Here is a 19,411-nt window from a genome sequence, read left to right as displayed (position 1 = left end):
AGTTAAGCGTGAAGGAAGAGGGCTGGTGGCATTTTCCCTGCTGGAGCCAGTGCACAAAGCGGAAGTTGCCGTTGACCTGTTCCAAGGTATCCTGTTTGGAGCTGATCCTTGTGGCTGAGTAACTTGTGCTTGGCCTGACCTGCCAAGAGGGGGATTGGTGCAGGGCCAGCTCCCCTGCTGAGGTAACTGGCCGCCTGTTCCTTTCGCCACAGCCGAGGGTGTCGGGGGTGTGGAATCGCACAGACGAATCCAAAAGACACCCCAGCAGCTCCTGAGTCCTTCCCAGTCAATTGCTGCCTCTGAGGTGAAACGGGCCCAAAGATGCTATGGAGGCAGCTGGGACCAGGAGACAGAATAAAGAGCTTGCTCTGGGTGGAGCCCAGCAGGTGGAAGGGAGACCAGGGCCCCTGGCCAAACCATCCTTCCCTTCCACCATAAGAAGGACAGCCCTGGTTTTGTCAGGGACCTGTCCACCACCGGAAGCCCTGCTCTTGGGCAAGAGTTGGGTGGGTAGGTGGGGGCGGGGAAGGGAAGGAGCAGTTTGTTTACTGCCAGTTTTTATTTCTGGCCATTGCCTGATGCGCTGGGATTTTATTGTTTGCTTTGTGTGTCAGAACAGAGATCGGGAGGCACAGCAGGGCCTAACAGACAGCAAACAAGGGCTTTAAAGGTGGCTGGCGCTGGGGGCAGAGGTTGCTTCAAGCTGCCCCAAGCCTTCCTGCTGAGCTCCAGCAAAAGACGGGCAAGCCTCAGCAAGTGGCTGAGGTGGTCGTCATGCAGGTCTTCCTGGCTGTGGAACAGCATGGACAGGCACAGCTGTCTGCAGCAGGAGGGCTTAGTCCAAACAGCCCTGAACCCTAGAAAGGCAGAGGGTGGGGAGGGAGGGGCTTGTGAAAACGAAGGAGCAAAGGAAGGAGAGGAACTGTAGACCTCTGGTGCCTTGAGGCACCTTGGTCTCTTGCTGCCCCTTTCCTAAGCCAAAAGTGCCATAGCCCCTCTCCAGCAGCAGGAAAGCCTGTGTTATTTAGTTACCATTTTTGTATGTCTGTTTCTCGTAAATAATCAGTACAGAAAACAAAAGAACCCATAACCAAAATTAAAAATATCCCAATGCCCGAAAGTCTTGCCTTTCCTCCTCCTGGCTTTACCTTCACCTGGCCAAGGGCAGCACAAAAGGAAAAGGTGAGTGCAAGGCTGAAGCTGAGCTCCACCCTGGGCTGCCATGTTAGCCTTGGGCTCTATGTCCACCGCTGTCCTTCTGCTAGGGATCCTGCTGTGAGAAGCCTCTCAGGAAATGCCGGGGAGTTGGCCCTGACTCTCCTGGGCTGTTGACAGATTTGCATTCTCTTCTGCTTTATTTTTCCACATGATCGTTGGAAAATAATTTACCTCCTGACTTGTGATTGCCACCTATTAGGAAACAGCTGCTAATCTCTCCTAGCCCATGAATAAAATAACTATTTTAAAATCAAACGGCTTAATCTAATCCAATACGTCTTCCCATCTAGATCTGGCATACCACCTTCAAGTAAGCGTTGACTCTGAGCAACTGACCAGTCACTGCGGCTTTCTTGGCAAGGTTTTTCAGAAGTGGTTTGCCAGTGCTCCTTCCTAAGGCAGAGAGAAAGGGACTGGCCCAAGGTCGCTGACCTGGCTTTGTGCTTAAGGCAGGGCCGGAACTCATGGCCTGACGGGATGTCTTCCACACTACACCAGACTGGCTCTACAGTATAAAGGAGCCATCATTTCTGCATTTCTTTTATGTGCGATTGAGATTCCTGCAATCCCCCCAAGCCCTTTTAAACCATGGTTTATGGCTTGAGCATGCGTAAAGCAGCCACTTTGGCTTGTAGTGTTGATGTATTTGTGTTCAGCTGGGTTTGGCCAGACTAGCTTTAGCGTGACTATTCTCAACCTGCTGTCCAGATGTGTTGGATCACATTTCTTATCTAACTTTTCTGTGTATGGAACTTTCTGTAGTTAACAAACAGATGTCCTGTGTGGATATGCCATTTATTCATAGCAGTATCAAAATATTGTAATTTAACAATATACTACTAGAGGAAAAATAAAGCTTCCACAGGCTGCAAAAGAAAACAGTTCCAATGGTACCAGAATGATGCCACATATGGTTTTATTGACATTTATTGAACAAGAGACATTCTCAGTCTGATTACTGAATTAACCCAGGTTCCTGGTGCAGACAATATACAGAGCTTCAAATTAACAAAAGGGAGTTTCACAACCAAACCAAAATATCCCAATCCAGCCGAGGCAACAAGGATCAAGTCAGTGCCAGGATGTGGAAATGCAGGTTTCCCTCCATTCACCTGGCGAAGCAGGATTGTGCGCACAGCCTGTAGCCTGTGCGGCTTTCCCGGTTGTTTTTGCCCAGCTCTTCAGAAGAGGAGCAAAGTTGAGAGAAAGGCAGCCCAGGAAGGCGGCTCCTGAGGAAACCGCCCGAGACACAAAAGCCTCCTTGGGCAGACCGGGAGAGACCGGGGGCTTTCAGAAAGGGCTCCCAGGACTCGGCGAGGGAGACCCCCCGCCCCCGGGGCCTTCCTGCTGCTGCCGGCGCCGCCGGGCGGGCCGGGCTCTTGGGTGCCACCCCTCGCTTCCACGACGGACGCCCGTTGGGTTGACCACGTATTTTGGGCCGCTGAACGAGTCGGACTCGACGGCACGTCCGGGGGCGCTCCGACCTGGAGCCGCTACTCCCCCTTTTTCCCTCTTGGGTGCTACGCCTCCCTACCCAGGCCCCGCCCCTTTAACAAGAGGATCTGCCCTCGGCTCCGCCCTCTTGCCGCCTCCTGCGAGGGAGGAGCCGAACAGACTAATTACTGCGCCACTCCCTCCGCGACCCCCCCTCCGGGGCCGCTCTAGTGGCGCAAGCGCAGAAACACTCCTTCGCGTCGCGATCCCACCCTTCCCCAGGCACTGCAGGCCCGAGCGCATGTGCGCTCCAATTTCCCTCTCGGTGAGCAGGGGTCGAAGGATCCCGAAGGGCGAGGATTTCCCCACGTTCTCGGGCGGGGCGCATGCGCCTTGCACTCGCCGCCGCTTTCTCAGTCTCTCTCCGGCCGCCGCTCGCGCTCGGAGCCGGGCGGCGCATGCGCAGTGCTAGGAACGAGGGGGCGGTCCCGCTGGGCAGCAGCCACAGGATTCCTGTCAGGAGCGGCGGCGGCGGCGGCGGCTGGAGTGGCGCCCGCGGAGCCGCTTCTTCGTCCGCCCCCGCAGCGCGGCCCCGGAGCGGCGATGCCCTCGGACTTCATCTCTCTGCTCAGCGCCGACCTCGACCTCGAGTCGCCCAAGTCCCTCTACTCCAAGGGTGAGTCGGCCGCCGAGGCCGCGCAGGGCCTTCTCCGCGGCCGGCGCCGTCCAGGCCGGATTGCGGGCGGCCGCGCGGTTGGAGCCTCGCAGCAGGCCGGCGCACGATGTCTGCGAGCCCCGCCGCCGCGCGGATCCGCCTGGGGGGCCCAGAGGCACTTCCCGAGAGCAGCCCGGCGAGGGCGGCTGTGGGTGCGGGAGGCCTCGCTCAGGGCCGCCGGCAGGACGCCCGAGAGGCCGAAAACCCCCGAGGGACGAAGGAGGCCTGGCTGGCCGCGCCTTCCTCTGGCCGCGGAAAGCGGAGCCGGCCGCGCGGGCGGCACGAAGACCCGAGGCGGAAAAGGCGCCCGGTCAGCGGTGGGTGGGTGGCTTTGGACGAGGCGCCTCCCCCGGGTGGACGAGGGCCAGATAAGGAAGCGGAGTGGGACGGGGACACTGGCGGCCCTCGCCTGGCTGCAGGTAGGCACAAAGCCTCCTCCTGCCCGGAACCGACGAAGAGGCTGGAAGTCCTTGCGCCGCGAGAGGGGAAGTTAGAAGGTTTAGTAACCCCAAAAGTCCCATTCAATTTCTCTTGGGGAGGGGAAGGAGGGGACTAGAGGCAAGTGGGCGACCTTGAGCGTGAATAGCAAATGAAAAGGTTAAATTGTTGAAAATGCCTGTTATTAACAGAAATTGTCTATTATGACAAATATGTGTTGGGCATTACCATTTGCTCAATATTGCTTCAATCAATCTTAGCAGTCACTTCACATTTTTATCAAACTGTTGATTTATCACAGTTAGGTTTGAATTTGGAAAGGTTATTTTCAAATTGTCTTAGTTCCTTTTCTGTGGAATATACTTTAAAAGTCTCTACTTATTACAAATAGTTGTTAAATCTTTAGCAAAAGCTATTCTGACAACCACAGGTGACCTTTTATTTAATATAGATCAGTGATAACAATTATCATACTAAGAGCATGTGGTTGTGATAACCAAGCAAATATACATAATCTTACAATGTATTTGCTTTCAGAAATAATTCTGAAAGAATGATAGTAAATATTATTCAAGTAGAACATCCTAAGTAAACCTAAAATACTGATTGCTGCAAATGCATGGACTTTTGTAAATAAACACAATTTCAATAATTTTCATAGAGGATTTAAGTAAATATTTTTAAACACACTTTTTAACATTCTTCTCAGTTTCTCATAATAAAATAGCAGGTACTTTGTTATATGAATGGTAACAAAACTAGAAAGAATACATAAAATTACAAACAAGTGAGATTTGAAAGTTTGTGTAACAAATAGATATGCATGTGCATACACCCAGACACCATATATGTAACATTTTATATACAACAGAGAAAGCTGTGAGGTTGTTTCTGGGATCTGTTGGAGCCTCTCCCAGCTTAGGAGTCACAGCCTGAAATTCTAGCATTGCTGGATTGCTTTGGTCTTTCCTTTCCACATCCTCTGGTTCAGGAGTGTCAAAAACAGCAGGCCCTGGTACCTCTCCCTCTGATGTTGCTGTCCCTTGATACTGCTACATCTCTCCCCATCACTGTCTTCTGGTCCTCGTCTACTACCATGATGTCTGATTGATTTACTATGACCTGCCTGTTATCTGGATCTGAAAATCCTACAGGATCTTAGCTCTCTTATTGTCCCCAACCTTCTGTGGAATCTCCTATTTGTATTTGTGAGGGTCTAGACTCTGGCCCATACCTTGTGCAGATGTTCCTGTACACAATGTCAGTTACTTGATTATGCTGTCCCTGCCTGCTGCCACCATTTGTTGGACTGTCCCTGAGGCTTCTCTGCATAGTTCTGGTAGAACTTCTGCGGCTCTGGTGCTTAATGCCTGTTCTTCTACTGCTATAATCAGTTCAGCCCTTTCCAGTCCTGTTAGGATTTCTCAGAATTTCTCAGCTATACCTCAGATATTTGTCCATAGTACATTGCATCAGGATCTCATGGCAATTCTTCTACTTGATCTCACTCTGCATGTGTGAGTGGGTATAACATTTCTATATATTTAGCATAACATTCTTTCACCCAAAAGGTAGCAATAAAGAAAGCAATGCAGGACATTTTAAACCACGTCTGCCTTTTATCTAGAAGTCTTATCTGATTGAGTGACTTTATTTCCTTCTGTTATAAACATCAACACAATTTAAAAATAGACTAAAGGAATAATTTAGTGCTTATCTAAGTACTTTCTGTAATACATGCTTCATCTTCACTGTCATGTGCTTAAGGCAATGTATAATGTAATCAGTCTTGCAATGAGCTTATAAAGTAGATTCTGGTAGGAGTCAGGGGTGGCTCTTAGGGAGTCTAATGTCTGAATGGAGTTTTAATTCAGATGGTCCTAGATTGATGCTTGGACTGCTTGGATCAGTTGCGAGAGTGGATATAGCAAAGCATATAATGCACAAAATACATTAATATGGTTTAGACCACAGGTGTCAAACTGGATTTCTTCGAGGACCAGATCAGCATTGTAGTTCTCCGCGGACTGGCCGAGGGGGGGGGAGACGGGTCAGATGCCTCCTGCAGCACCCTGCTGGCCAAGACGGGGCCCATGCCCCGTTTTTGCTAGCAGAGGCACCACTGGCTGGTCCTTTGTTATTTCCAGGCTGGCCCTGTGGGCCAGATTTAAGCACCCTGCAGGCTGGATCTGGCTCGCCAGCCTTCAGTTTGACACCCTTGGTTTAGACTGCAAATTCATTTTGTGGCATTGATTTGGTTGGTATAGTTGGAAGTTTACAAGTCAAAGATGTGGCAGGAAACTAGGAAAATAAATGGTAGTGATGGAAATTTATTTATCTTGGCTGCCACAATAAATACAAAACTATTGCCTTTCCTACTCATTTTGCATTGCATCTGTTATCATTTATATCTTACATTATAATCATAGCAGCAATATGGATTTAAAAAATTCTTGTATGATAACCTTTATTGAAATGTACAATTTATTCAGTGGCTTGCTACATTCAATAATTACTGGGAAACATAATGATAAAATGTTTTTGTTTTAGACAGTTGAAGTTTAATTTAGCAATTTATATGAATAATTGATCCCTGATTCAGTTGCTCATAACTGTAGCTTTCATATTTTTAAAAGATAAATACAAAAACCAAATACATAAGCATTCCTGTCTAACCAAGAACAGTGGCATGGCAGGGAAATAGCATTGATGGACTTTCTCAAGTAGACTGTTTACTACTGAACAGACTATAAACCGAGAAACACTTCAGTAATAGCAAATCTATTTATAGTCATCTCTGCTGAGAATTTGGCACGGACTTTTTGAGTATGGGCATTATTGGAGAACAGAAAGGGGCTTGGACAGAATCTGAATGCTTCAGCATTAGGTGTATGCGCCTGGTAGTTTGCCCTAGCAAGGTAGAACCATCAGAGATTTCTCAGTCTCCTTAATCCCCCAGCTTAATTCCAGAGACGGGAGAGAGATTTGGCATGGCCCTCAGCAGGTAGGGAGCCTAGCTGACCTTGACTGATATTGAAGGCCCAAATAAAAAGGGTTGCATTTCTCAGCTGATACTTCAGGGCTTCAGTCTGGGAAGTTGAGAAAGATACCCTGAGAAAAGGCAGTAGAAAACCTGCCAAGAAAATTAGCAATAAAAATTTATCAAGATAAACTGAGCTCATCTCAAAAGAGAATCTGTTTATCAAATTTGTATGTTTTCATCTCATGGTGTGGTTTTTATGTAAAAGAAGGCTAGCAGTAGATCATGATTAGAATATGGTTGATTCTTGGTTTACTTTCTCTTCTAAGGTTCTAATGCCTGCTTTTAAGGCCATCCTCGTTGAAGCAGCACTTGTTGGAGTTTTGCAAAATTCAGACTAGTTTGCCACTAGTTTAATTGAGAAATGGCAAATAAGTACTGTAAACACAAGGAAATAGAATTGTTTGCTTAATCCCACGATTGGAAATTAGGAGCTCCCACAAATCAGGGGCCGCAGGGAAGTAGGTGTTCCAGTTTGATTATTAGGAATGAAAGAATTGATTTACTCTTACATATATTAGATAGACATCCTGATAGTATTAGCAATTATTGGAACTGGAGAATATTTAATTTGTGTCTATTTGTCTTTAGATCTCTAAAGCTATCCCTGAGCCATTTCCCCTGCTTTCCTGCTTAAAGCATTCTTGATTAAACTAAAGCACACAGTTGTGTGTTGATAGTAAACAGTATCTATGATAAGTACATTTGCAAATGAAGAACAGTAAGAAATCAACATCAGGGTTCTGTTCTTGGACCACAGCTTGCACATAATTGGTTCTGAAGAATAACTGATATGGAGTTGAAATAGAAGGGCCTTTGATTCACCCATCCCATTCCTTCCATTTAGAAGCCCAAGGCTGGGTAAATAGCATTCTCTCTATATGTTTTCCCCCATAACCACCATTATGTGGTTATTGTACATAGAAATAATTTATCTTCCATGACTGAGAGGGAATTTCAGCCGAGGTCTCAAGTCCAGTACCTTAAAGACTATCCAGCATTGTTCACCTTTGTCATTGCTGATCATTTCTTCAAGTTTAAGTAGGGTTTTTTATATTGCAAGTGTTTGCATTCATGGTATAGGTTTTTCTTTTTAGTTCTGTAGGTCACGTGTCCCTAATTATGGAAACAAAAGAGATCAGTGAAAAAAGGAGAATTAACTTCTTGCCACATATTTGGCCCTTACTCAAGCAGATGGATTTATTTTAAATCCTTCAAGCAAATGAAAATGGGAAATGCCTGATTGGAAAAATGCAATCAAAGAATAAAGTGTTGCTCTATCTTTCAAGTCTAACAATAGTATGCATTGTATCAAGCAAAGTTTGGAAATAAGGTAATAATAGAACTTCGGTGGGTTTGTTTTGAAAGTTTGGTATTCTTATAATAAGGCCTTGCCTTTTTGAAGTTTATAAAATGTTGCACTATTTTAATTCCACTATCTGGAAGTAGATGAGCTTAATTCATCAAGGAACAGTAGAAAAAGATGATAGTTTACATGTTGAATGTCTCCCCCCCCCCCCTTTTATTCTTGGCTGCTGCAATCCTTTTAAAGGTTAATGTACAACCAGTATCTTTTCCTGCAATTTTGCCAAACATAGCGAGATCTACACCATAACAGAAAAAAGAATACTGATTTGCCAAATGGCAGCAGCAGTTGACAGAATAAATATTATCTAATAATTGCTTCTGAGTTCAGTTAAGTCAGCAAGTTGGGGGAAGTCTTTATACTAGTCTTAAAATGAATAGTTATTGTCCAGCAGAAGCTCATAAATATTTGTTTGGTTCACTAATGGCATTCTTTGTGATTGTCCTCAGTCATGCAGAGTGGACTTTGGAAAAAGGCAGGATCATCTTTCATTTATGCAGGGCTTTGAGAAGATAAGATTAAAAGCCAGCCCTCCTGTCGCTCCTGTGGTTTGTTTCTTGCTTGGAAATAAAAATGGAAATAGAACTTTAAAATGTAGAATTGAATGCACTCATCCCAAGGAGCTGGTGAATGCATTTCTGGATCCTTGTGCTCAACCTGTGGTTTATGATCCATCTAGTGATCAGAGTAGAATTGAGATTTAGATGACTATCTCTGTATATTTCTTAAAAGAATGTACTATAATGGTATAAACTGGACCTAGGACAAAATGTTAAAGTGTGAAACGTTTTTTATGTGGGATTTCTAACATTCATATTTAGTTGAAACTTTTTCTGATAGTTATGATACTAATCTGATCCATCAAGTGGAAAAATGAATTTTAGGAGAAATGTTGCATTCTTTTCTTCAGTTTTATTTTCCAAATTGTATAATGTTTTAATTTGAAGTTCTGCTATTCAGAACATTACAGGCCTTTTCCAAAAGAAAATTTAGTCATTAATTATTTGAAGACCCAAATTTCAGAATGATTTAAACTGATGGTTTTTTTTTACTGATACATGACTTAAAATATATGTTAAACTTCTCAAAGGCTTCACTCTGCCAAGCTACCCAAAATGAAAAATAGGTTGAACATTTCTATGCCTTGTGTGGTTGTGTCATGGAACTATGATATTGAAGGAAAGAAGGAAAATGTTTCTGCCAGGAAAAAATGTTTTGGGTCCTGTGGTGGTGATTGTTTCATTCTTCTCTCTAAAGGATAATCTTCCATCTTGTGCAGAGTAGGTGAGGTAGAGGAGAATCCCTCCCACAGGCGTTGCTGTTCAGTAGCTGAGCTTTAATGCTCTGTCCTCGGTCAGCATGCAGGGCACCAGTCCACATTTTTCTTCCATCCCAAGTCTTGTACAAGGGCTTATTTAATAATATTGCATGGAGAAAGTAAGTAAAGCTAAACTGAATGCTCGTTGTTCGTGTTGATTTGAACCACAAACTAACTCAAGGCTTTGCTTCTGAGTCAGACTCAAAAAACTACTGGCATTTCTACTTACTTGATGGGGGGACCTAGAAAGTAATCCATGCATGTGCAAATTGTCTTGACCTCTCAGTGAAGACTGTAGGAACTTAATAACAGTGATAGTTGTGATATTAAATTATTGGTTAATTTTTTAAAACTCAGAATAGGACAGGTTGATGAAATAAATTAAAAATAAGCCTGTATGATCATGCTGATGATCTAATTAAATAAAGCTCATAAAAGCAGGTATAACATTATACTGTATGCATAAATGTTAAAAAAATGTCCTAAATAATTGCTTGCTTAGATAGAATCAAAACAATCACATTTCCTGAATCAGATTTGTGCAACAAGAAATTAGTTGTAGATTAGTACACATATTGAGGGAACTTTTCATGAGAATCAGATTGTAGAAAACAGAATACAACAGAAAGTAGGACAAAATTCTTTCCCATAAAGTTTGATTTTTTTTGGCACAAAGCATAATTAGAGGAGTAAATATATAAATATGTATTTAAATATATAAAGATATGAAAGATTGGATCAAAGGTATTTGGTAATGCTTTTAACTGTCCGACAACATTTTTGCTTTTATTTGTCATGCAAAAATATGTATCGTTGTTCTTCTGTAGGCTTAAAATATGCATGTTTCTTAACAATTCTGGTTTTACATATGGGAGATTAGTGACCACTGCCATTATTCCCTTTATTTATGTTTTGTTGTTAAATAGCAGTGAACATTTGGTTTGGATCATAAATGCCTCTATTTCTCATTGGCAGAATCAGTCTATGATCTCCTCCCTAAAGAGCTGCAGCTGCCACCTTCCAGGGAACTCTCAGTAGCATCCATGAGTCAAACCAGTGGGGGCGAAGTGGGTTCGCCCCCTCCGGGCGTAGTTGCTGCTGGTAAGTACTTCTTTTGGCTTAGATTAAGATTTTAATAAATATGAATATTATTGAACATATGAGCAGTGCTGGAAAAGTTTGCAGATATATATAAAAAAGCAACACTGGATATGTTATTGCCCACTTCATCTTCTTCTCCAAGCCTTGTTTGCCTTTTTTTAAATGTGGTAATTGCTAAATTATAATTGAGATGGAGTGTTAAATATACCTCCAACACATTATTTTTGTTAGAGAAGAATTAAAGAGAATCAAAGTACTAGCTTTAATTAAAACATATTCCTTATAATTTGAATATTTAGTTACTTAGGAGTTATATGAAGGGACATCAGCTAAACAGAATTTAAAATTACCATAAATTAAACTCAGAAATAATTTGGAAGTCTCCTACTTAATGTAGACTTTAAAGTCTTTTCTCCTATTTTTGGTTTTATTTTATCTTCGAGACTTCTGGAGGGAGTTGCCTGGTGTAAGCCTGTCTTAGACAGATTTTACCTTGGAATCATATATATTTGGAATAGATTTCTTCATAGTTCTATTCCAGATTCTCCCCACAAAGCTGTTGCCAGGATTTGGCAACCGTCTGCTTGATTTGTAAAGGTATAGCTTGAGTCAAGGCTAAATACTTTGCAGCACTGCTCACTGTTCATGTATTTGAAATTTTTTCCTCATGAAATCTGTGGATTTAAGTGTAGATTAGGAAGGCTAGTCATTAAATTCAAAGAAGATTTTAGTTTAAAAAAAGTCTTGAAGCATACTTTCCTTTGATATATAAAGCCAATTAGTTAGAGAAAAACAGTTGCAAGAAAATGCTAGCATTTTAAACCCACAGATCTTTAATGTTTTTCATGTTTGAGCTCATTTTCAAGCATTTGAAAAATTGGCTTAGGAGAACTAGTTGTCTGTTACTTGTCAGCTTTGGTTGTCTGAGTCAGTCCAATTCTTTTCAAAAAGAACATGTGAGTTCGTTCTAAAGAAACGAACATGCAGTAGTAGATTCTCTTGTGTTACTCCACACATTGAGCAACAAATTCTTTCCAAATACATGTATTGTACAGTAGTAGTAGAGTAGAAGTTGTGTATGTAATAGACAGATTTTGAAGTACTACTTTCCCGATAGTTGGCAGTTAAGCAATATTATTTAGTATAATATTGGTTAAATTACTTGACTAAGCAGTAGCTTGTATTTAATGTATTATACTCCCTAAAATATGGCTTTAATAGAAATAATCTCTAAAATCTGCTTTTTAAAGAAAGATAATATATTTATACAGCAGGGCTAAACATAGGAAGGTTTAATTCCAAATGTTGTATACAGTGGAAAATTAACTTGCCCACAAGGCTGGCTTAAAAATTGCAACCTTGCTGTGCAAAAAGAAAGAACACAGAAGGATGAAAACTGGAGAACAAGAGAAATCTATGAGGCAGACCAAGATCTTTTTTTAAAAGTGGGGAAAGTTACAGTCATTTAAGAACAAAGAATAAACTGTATCTTGTGTGTGATAAGAGAAGGACCAATAAGGCATATCTTTAAATGTTCAACTAACATTTGAATACTGTCAACTGTGCACTAATGACAGTTGTCTTTACATTTCATTTTACATTCAGAGTCCTCCATCCTGAATCAGTTTTACTGTGTCATTGACCAATGACGACCGATGAGAACTATTTACCTTATTTAAGACTTAGCTTCTTTTGTTTTCTGCTTCCTTAGCCATAAGGTGAGCTAATATATGTTTCAAGTCCGGTAACCCCAGGTCTCTTTTATTGCTTTAATCAGTGGTTCTGGAGCACATTAACAGGTTACATAAAATATGCATCAGTAAATTTCCGATTTCTTAAGGGACAGGATTGGCTGAGTTCAAGCATGAGGTCTTGCAAGAACAGACTGCTAGTTCTGCTACTATTGATTGGCTTTTAATTTGCAAATCCATCTAAACCAGTTTAAAGCTAAGACATGAAAATTAATCAAGAGCACATTTAATTGTTTTAGTATAAGAGGAATGCTTCATGTTCATCATTCCAGATGTAAGGTGACTCCTTTATCAAGGATCAACTATCAGTTGACAGCTGTTTTTACATGTTAAGCTCTAAAGAGATGCCTCTGTCTCAAAGCCAGAGAACCATCAATAATCATAAAGGAGCATAAATTGATATTGGATGCATTACATGATATTGTATTACTAACTGGGACTAGTGTGAAACCAGAGAATGATCCTTACTCTTAATCTCTGAGAAACAGAAGGAGAAGAGGAAGAACCCGTGTTAGTTTATGCCTAAAAGCCAGGAGGAAATGCTTGGATATCATGTGGCAGCCACGCCTTGGCCAGTTCTTCTCCTGTCATTTTGCCAGCGAGTGTGTGAAGAACTGGCGCACCAGTTCAGCTTCTAGTATGTATAAAAATAATTAATTAAATCTCTACTAGCTAATGAAAATATATAAAAGAAGCATAAAACAGGAATAATCCTTGGCTAACCTGAAAAAAGTATTCTTGATCCTGTTAAAAGATAGGTGGCCGGAGTATTTCTTAAAGAAAAGGAAGATACATAATTGGTGTGGAGATGCAAGATGGGCTTCCTGATAACCTCCTTTAAAATTGTATCTTAAAGAAATTATGGTACCACAGATACCGGCTTTCTGGGCTGCTTTTCAGCGCTTATATTAAATGCAAATTAAAAAGTAAATGCCTTTGAGTTAATTTTGATTCAGATTGATTCCATGGACATGAGCACGCAAAAAATTGCAATCTTGCAACTCTGATGGCATCCCCTATCCTATCTAAATACTAACCAGGCCTAGCTTTGCTTACTTTTGAGCTCAAGAGATCAGAGTGGATCCATTTAAATTGGAATTATTATTTATTTGTTAAATTTATTTGCCTCCTGTCTTGCCATAAGGCTGCTCTAGGCAGTAGAAAATCATATTGATCATGTTTGCTTCAGTCCCATGGATTTTATTGCTTAAATTCTAAACAAGCCTAAAGCGGTAACCAATATGGTATTCTGGCTCTTCTTAGAATAGGCCAGGTTGGCATGTTTGTAACAAGAAGTATGTGGGTATAATTGTAATGTTTTAAAACATCTTCCCACAGTTGCTGGGGCTGTGCATTTATTTAATATTGAAGTATATTCTTCAAATTGATGCCAAGTAATAACTCAAATGAGTCTTGCAAAGCTTTGCATTCTAATGGTGTTTCAAAAATTGGAAAAGCATGCTTCGAAAGAGGAGAAAATAAGTGAACCACTTTATAGTTAGATGGGTGGCATATTAATTTAATAATCAATAAGCAGGTCAATAAAAGATCAAGCACAACTTCCTCTAAGTGGTTTAGTTTGTGTTGGAAGTTCATGATGGACAAAGAGATACAGGAGCTGCTATTCTCCCCAGTGCCTGCTGAGTAAAATCAGTTGCCCGTGGCTCATGATATGCAGGGGTCTCCCCGGAGAGGTTGAGAGAGGGAGTTTCTGTCCGTCAAGTATGATTTCCCTGACCTGGGCATTTTTGTTGCTACAGGAACTGATATTTGGATAGATACATTAGCTATCAGGCTGCACTGGATTGAGTAGCGGTTTCAGTGTTTTACCAATGCTTACAATAAGTATGCTAGGGATAAAGCTGCCTTTACAAACATCAGAAAAGGGGGGGGGGGTGTTAAGTGTTTCTGTCCCTGAGGTAAAATTAAGTAAACTAATAGCACTTGGGGAGGGGTTGGGGGAAGAAGGCAGGTGCTTGCCCTCTCCAAGGATATGCTGTTGGCATCTTGTCAGCAAGGCCTAATGGCAGCTCCCCAGGGCCCTGCCTCAAAGGACTGAGGGCTGGTCTGCTGGTTGACTGCCTCTAATTATCATTTTTGATTGTCAGACTTCCTAGTCTGAACTGATGAACATGAACATCCAGTTAAAGTTGCAGGTAAGAAATAACAACTTGTGCATTTGTCAGTACAAATATTAAGTTACTCTGTGTGTCAAAGCAGATTGGATTCTGATTTGATTTTTTAAATGCTGTTACAGCATGTAAATGTAATGGGAAATTTTAAACTATTTGGGCAATAATGTAAGTGATCAATCTATTCTGAATCTGCATTGAATGTTTAAAGTAAAGGGGGTTGTTTTTTGATATTGCTGGGATGCTAGTTGTTTTCTCTATTAATACACTTAACTTGCATTCTAGCTTCGCCATTCAGAGACAGGCATCGTGTGGTGGGTTGTGTGCTATCAGTAGTGAAGACAAATAGTACCAGAGACACTTAACCCATCCAATCTCACCCAGGGTATAGGTCGGTCTTGTTTCAGACTTCTTCATCAGTCTCTCTCCTTTCCTTTTTACTTTGTTTTATAAATAGTGGATTGTCTTAAGTTAACCTCTAATAAAGCTTTTGACATGGTATCAATAAATGAAGCTGGAGAAGATTAGTAAGCCAAAGTTGGCATGAAGGTATGAAAGCAGATTTGCAGCCACTTTGTCTGTGACTTTGACAATACAAGATCTGGTGTCCCTCTGTCTTCACTTCAGAACTTCTAACTTTTTCTTCACTGACTCTGGAAAGTCAACTCTCCCAGTAATTGGGAAGAATTGTAACCATCAAAAATAAATAAATCAAGATTCCTAAAGATTATTTGTATGGGGGATTGCCTTTGGAATGGATCTGCCCTAACCCCTGTTTTAGGGGATGTGCACGTTTTCTCTTCGGTCTCCTGAACAGTGAAGAGTATGTGGCAAATGTCTGCCATGCTTCATTCATTGGCTGCTTGTGCACATATTGTTTTGCATGGCACCCGAGGCACTGGGCCCCACCATCCCTATACGCTATGAAAAGGCAATTGAAATGTCTTCTTATCGCTAGGCTTAGGCTTAGCCTGTGGAAAAATCTTGTGCCTCTGAAGGCCTTCCTGAACTCTCTCAGAGAATGAAATGCTAATGCAGTAAACAAATGCTTTAAGCTTTGCCTCTAAAAATAGCAGTTTTCTCTGTGCCTACCAAAGAGCCTATGAAGGACAAGGTGTTTATATATATATAAAAATATGTAAGTCTTCCAAGAGGAAAGACTACTGTTACACTTTATCTAGGAACTTGAGCAGCAGCTGCATATTTGATTAGGCCAGCTCCTCTGCTCCTGATTCCTGAGCTCTAAGATCTCAGTCTCACTGCTATAAAAATGCACCGGACCTTTAGATTATACACTCTTAGTCTCTGGAAGGCAGTGAACAAGGCTCAGTACTCTTTGGAAGTCACTCTGGTACCATAGTTGTAACACAGAAAACAGATGGTGCTTTTTGTATGCTGTGTTTTGCTATCTGCTTGCCTAGAGGCAGAATAATAATCTGAACAATGCTACTAAAATTGCTACTGTGCCCTTTTAAGCTACGTGGTTTGTTTCAATTGCAGAATGGATAGTATGAGAGTTCCAAGATCTTTCAGTATGATGATTGGAGGATTTAATTATAAACAATTAACCATTTTATTGCCACAATACTCAAAATATTTGGCACATGATTGTAATTGTAAAAATGGATTTGGTGGCCCTTAGCTTTGTTGATATGTAATATTGCATCTCACAGAATGCATAAAACTAACCCATCCAGCTTCAGTTTTATTAATAATGCAATTTTGATCCTAGAAATTAATTTATGCCCTAAAAATAATACTGAACATTGGAGTGCCCTATATACACCTGTATTTTAACAGTGTGAAATGAGATTTCCAATAACCCTTTTCCCAGATCCAGCCAATTTTTGGTCATAATTCTTCATGAATGTCAGGTTTAAAGTGACATTTTAACTCCTGATTTGGGATTAATTTGTTTTTGAAGCTGCTTCAGCACCAACTGATCAGTCAAGGTTTTGCTATTACATACTAGACATGAATTCACATAATACCCTCTATTTCTGCCCTATGAAAAGTGAGCATTCGTTCCTTGCTGAGGCATATTCAGTCCCTTAAAATGAAGTCTCCTTGCAAACTTCAAATACAGCAGCAGGATATCCATCCTAGGTTACACTCTTTTCTGCTTAATCCCTGTATAGGTAGTCCTCGACTTACAACCATAGTTGGGACTGGAACACACCTGTTGTTAAGCAGCGTAGTCATTAGGTGACTAATCATTTTTTTGCATGAAGTGAATCATGTCATTAAGTGAACCTGACCACCCCCCATGGAGTTTGCTTGTGGGAAGTCCCCTAGAAAGGTTTCATGTGGCGATCCCCTGGTCCCAGGACTTTGCAACTGTTGTGTGAATTACCTGCCAATTGCCAAGCAGCCAAATTTTGGTCATGCAGCCGCAGAGATGCTGCAATAGTCATAAGTCACATCTTCAGAGCTCTTGTAACTTTGAGTGGTCGTTAAACAAACGGTTATAAGTTGAGGACTACTTGCATATTATAATTGCTGTGCTTAATTGAAGTAACTAAACTTGCTCATTTTTTCAAGCTTTGAAAGCCTCTAATTTATATCTTGACATAGTTTATTATATTTGCCCTGATCTATCCTAAGTCAACCTGAAACACAGGGTTGACAAAATTTTACAAAAACAAAGCTGGATCTCTTGATTTCCTTTGTGTGTAAACAAAGTCATTTTTTCCTTTTCAAATATCATGTAAAATAATATTTTGGAGGAGTTACTATTTCTTTGTAACATACTTCTCACTTTGTGTTAATATTGTTTAATAAAATCTAATAATCATTATGTTTCTTGGAAAGATTTTTTTTTCATGTGAATTCCCTCTGTAGGGAATTAATCTGGCATAATGGTGCCAGTGTGGATTTGGGTGATTGTGCTAATTCCACTTTTTAAGTAGGGAAATGGGTTGTTCTTTTCCAGAACTGACAGTCTTTATCTCACTTAACAGCAGATAAAAATGGATGCTAGGGTAAAGGATTGGTCAAAACATCCCAGGCAGTGTTTTGGACAGTTTACATCAGAGTTGAATTAGTCTTCCTACTTGCTCTTCTCTTACGTAGAAATTCAGAGATTGTCTGTCACATTTTGCATGGGTTTTCCAACTTGTAGAAAGTATTGTTTATGCCAATGCAAGTTTACAGCATTCTTTCTGCATGTATTTCATAATTCACACAGAATATCTAATCAAAGCAAGCTGAATAGCTGTGAGTGAATAGTTAAATATATATTTGCTCTGTTTTAATAAAGATCACTTCAGAAATGTCAACTTATTCTAACTCAAAAGTGGCTGCAAATCAGCAATTATAGTCACTGAAACAAATTTTAAATTTTTTAAAGGAAAGCACTGCATTAATGCATGATATGAAGATTTTTTATAATTAAAATGCAGTTTTGAATGACCGAATTTTCCAATTTCAACCACTGCATTTGTTGAGGCACAAGCTGGAAAATGGAACTGGTATCAGTCAGCGCTCTAGGTTATTTTAGCAATTATCTGGCAATGGAATGAGGAATCCTGAGGGAATACCTCACAGATAAAGGTTCCTCTGTATAAAAGCTAAAATAGAAGATTGATATGATTTAATCTGCATTTCTTCCATTTTTTGATGATGTACTAGTATTTCACTTAAAGTGATCACGTAGATAGCCAAGATAATCATTTATTTATTTTTGGATTTTTTTTTAAAAAAAGATTGTAATACTTAAAATCAGACTAAAAGCTAAGTATACACACTGCACTTATTCCATTTGAGGCCAGTGGCTCATTAAAAAGTATTCTTTTGCATTAAGAAAAATATTGCCCGTTTGTTTCCCTTCTAGAGAAGGTGTCACTTTCAATTCAACGCTTCTGCAATTTATCTGATTTTGTAAGACAAGTTCACATCAAGCTTTGTTTTGGTTCTTGATTTCACAGTATTCTGGAGCATCTCCAGAGGTGTTTCAGAGCCCATTTAATTCTTGAACAGTTACCTTGTTATCCAAGAAGATTCGGAAGCCTAATCATTCCTTTCATTTGCATGAACCTGTCTTGCCTGTTCCCTTGACAGGGGCTGCTCAGGTTGAGTTCCTCGTTCATGCTTCCTGCTTGAAGACTATTGAGCTACTTTTGGCTGTGGCGGGGATCTCTGCCTGACCCCCCCTCTGATCCCCCCAAGGGCATTCTTTCACCCAAGGAGAGAGCTGGAACAGCCTCTTCTCTCAACTTGCTTTTCAGGATCAGGGCATCCTCCAAGTTAAAACCTTTGCTAACAATGCTCTTTTTTTTTTTTTTTTTTGAAAATTCATAAATGACAGTTGGTACCAGTTCCATTTGTTGCTATTCAGTTATTTTATATTTCATTTCTCATTTGATAATTGATATCTGGAATAATCAGCAGCTCTCTTCTCATTTATTTTCTCATTATTTTTATTCCAGGATTTGCCTCTGAAGCAGGGAGTGTCTGCATTAAAAATGACCTGTAGTTCTCTGCTTCATAGGTTAGAAACTTATTTTAATACTTCGTGGCTAAGCACAGTCCCAGGTTTTTGAACATTTCAGATGCTGAGCAATTGGCAATAATGTGGCCTAAAATGCACATTCCTGGGGGTCTCTATCATTTTTGATAAAATGGCTTAAATTCATAGTCCAGATGAGGCAATGAAAGCACCTTTGTTTGCTTGCAACCATTTTGTGACTTACAGATTTTCTGAAAAGTCTGATTGCTATTATGCACTAAAATAAATATAATTTGGATATCTTTTCTGAAACTTCAGTGTTGCTTAAGCCTTATATTACTTGAAGCGCTTAAATTCCAAAACAAGCCAAATTCTAAAACGTTAATTTGGGGAAAGAATCGGTTCACCAAATCACGCTACTTCAAAGGGACTGCTATAGCCAGCAGAGTTG

The 19,411-nt window shown here is 40.9% G+C and overlaps 1 protein-coding gene across 1 annotated transcript in view; it reads left to right on the top strand.

Moving 5' to 3' along the window:
* Positions 1 to 3,003: 3,003 nt before the first annotated feature.
* The window catches only part of NFAT5 (nuclear factor of activated T cells 5), a 31,099-nt gene continuing 14,691 nt past the window's right edge, over positions 3,004 to 19,411 (top strand). The window contains 3 exon segments of the mRNA XM_026684807.2: positions 3,004 to 3,155; positions 3,157 to 3,328; positions 10,505 to 10,630. Coding sequence (XP_026540592.2) covers positions 3,039 to 3,155; positions 3,157 to 3,328; positions 10,505 to 10,630 — 415 coding nt within the window. The 5' untranslated portion in view covers positions 3,004 to 3,038.

This window comes from Notechis scutatus, chromosome 9 (genome assembly GCF_049901735.1).
Source record: "Notechis scutatus isolate UNSWTSFEM ecotype Mainland chromosome 9, rNotScu1.2, whole genome shotgun sequence".
In the NCBI taxonomy this organism is placed as follows: domain Eukaryota; kingdom Metazoa; phylum Chordata; class Lepidosauria; order Squamata; family Elapidae; genus Notechis; species Notechis scutatus.
Note: the sequence above shows the minus strand (reverse complement) of the source record. Positions and strands in the feature narration are given on the sequence as shown.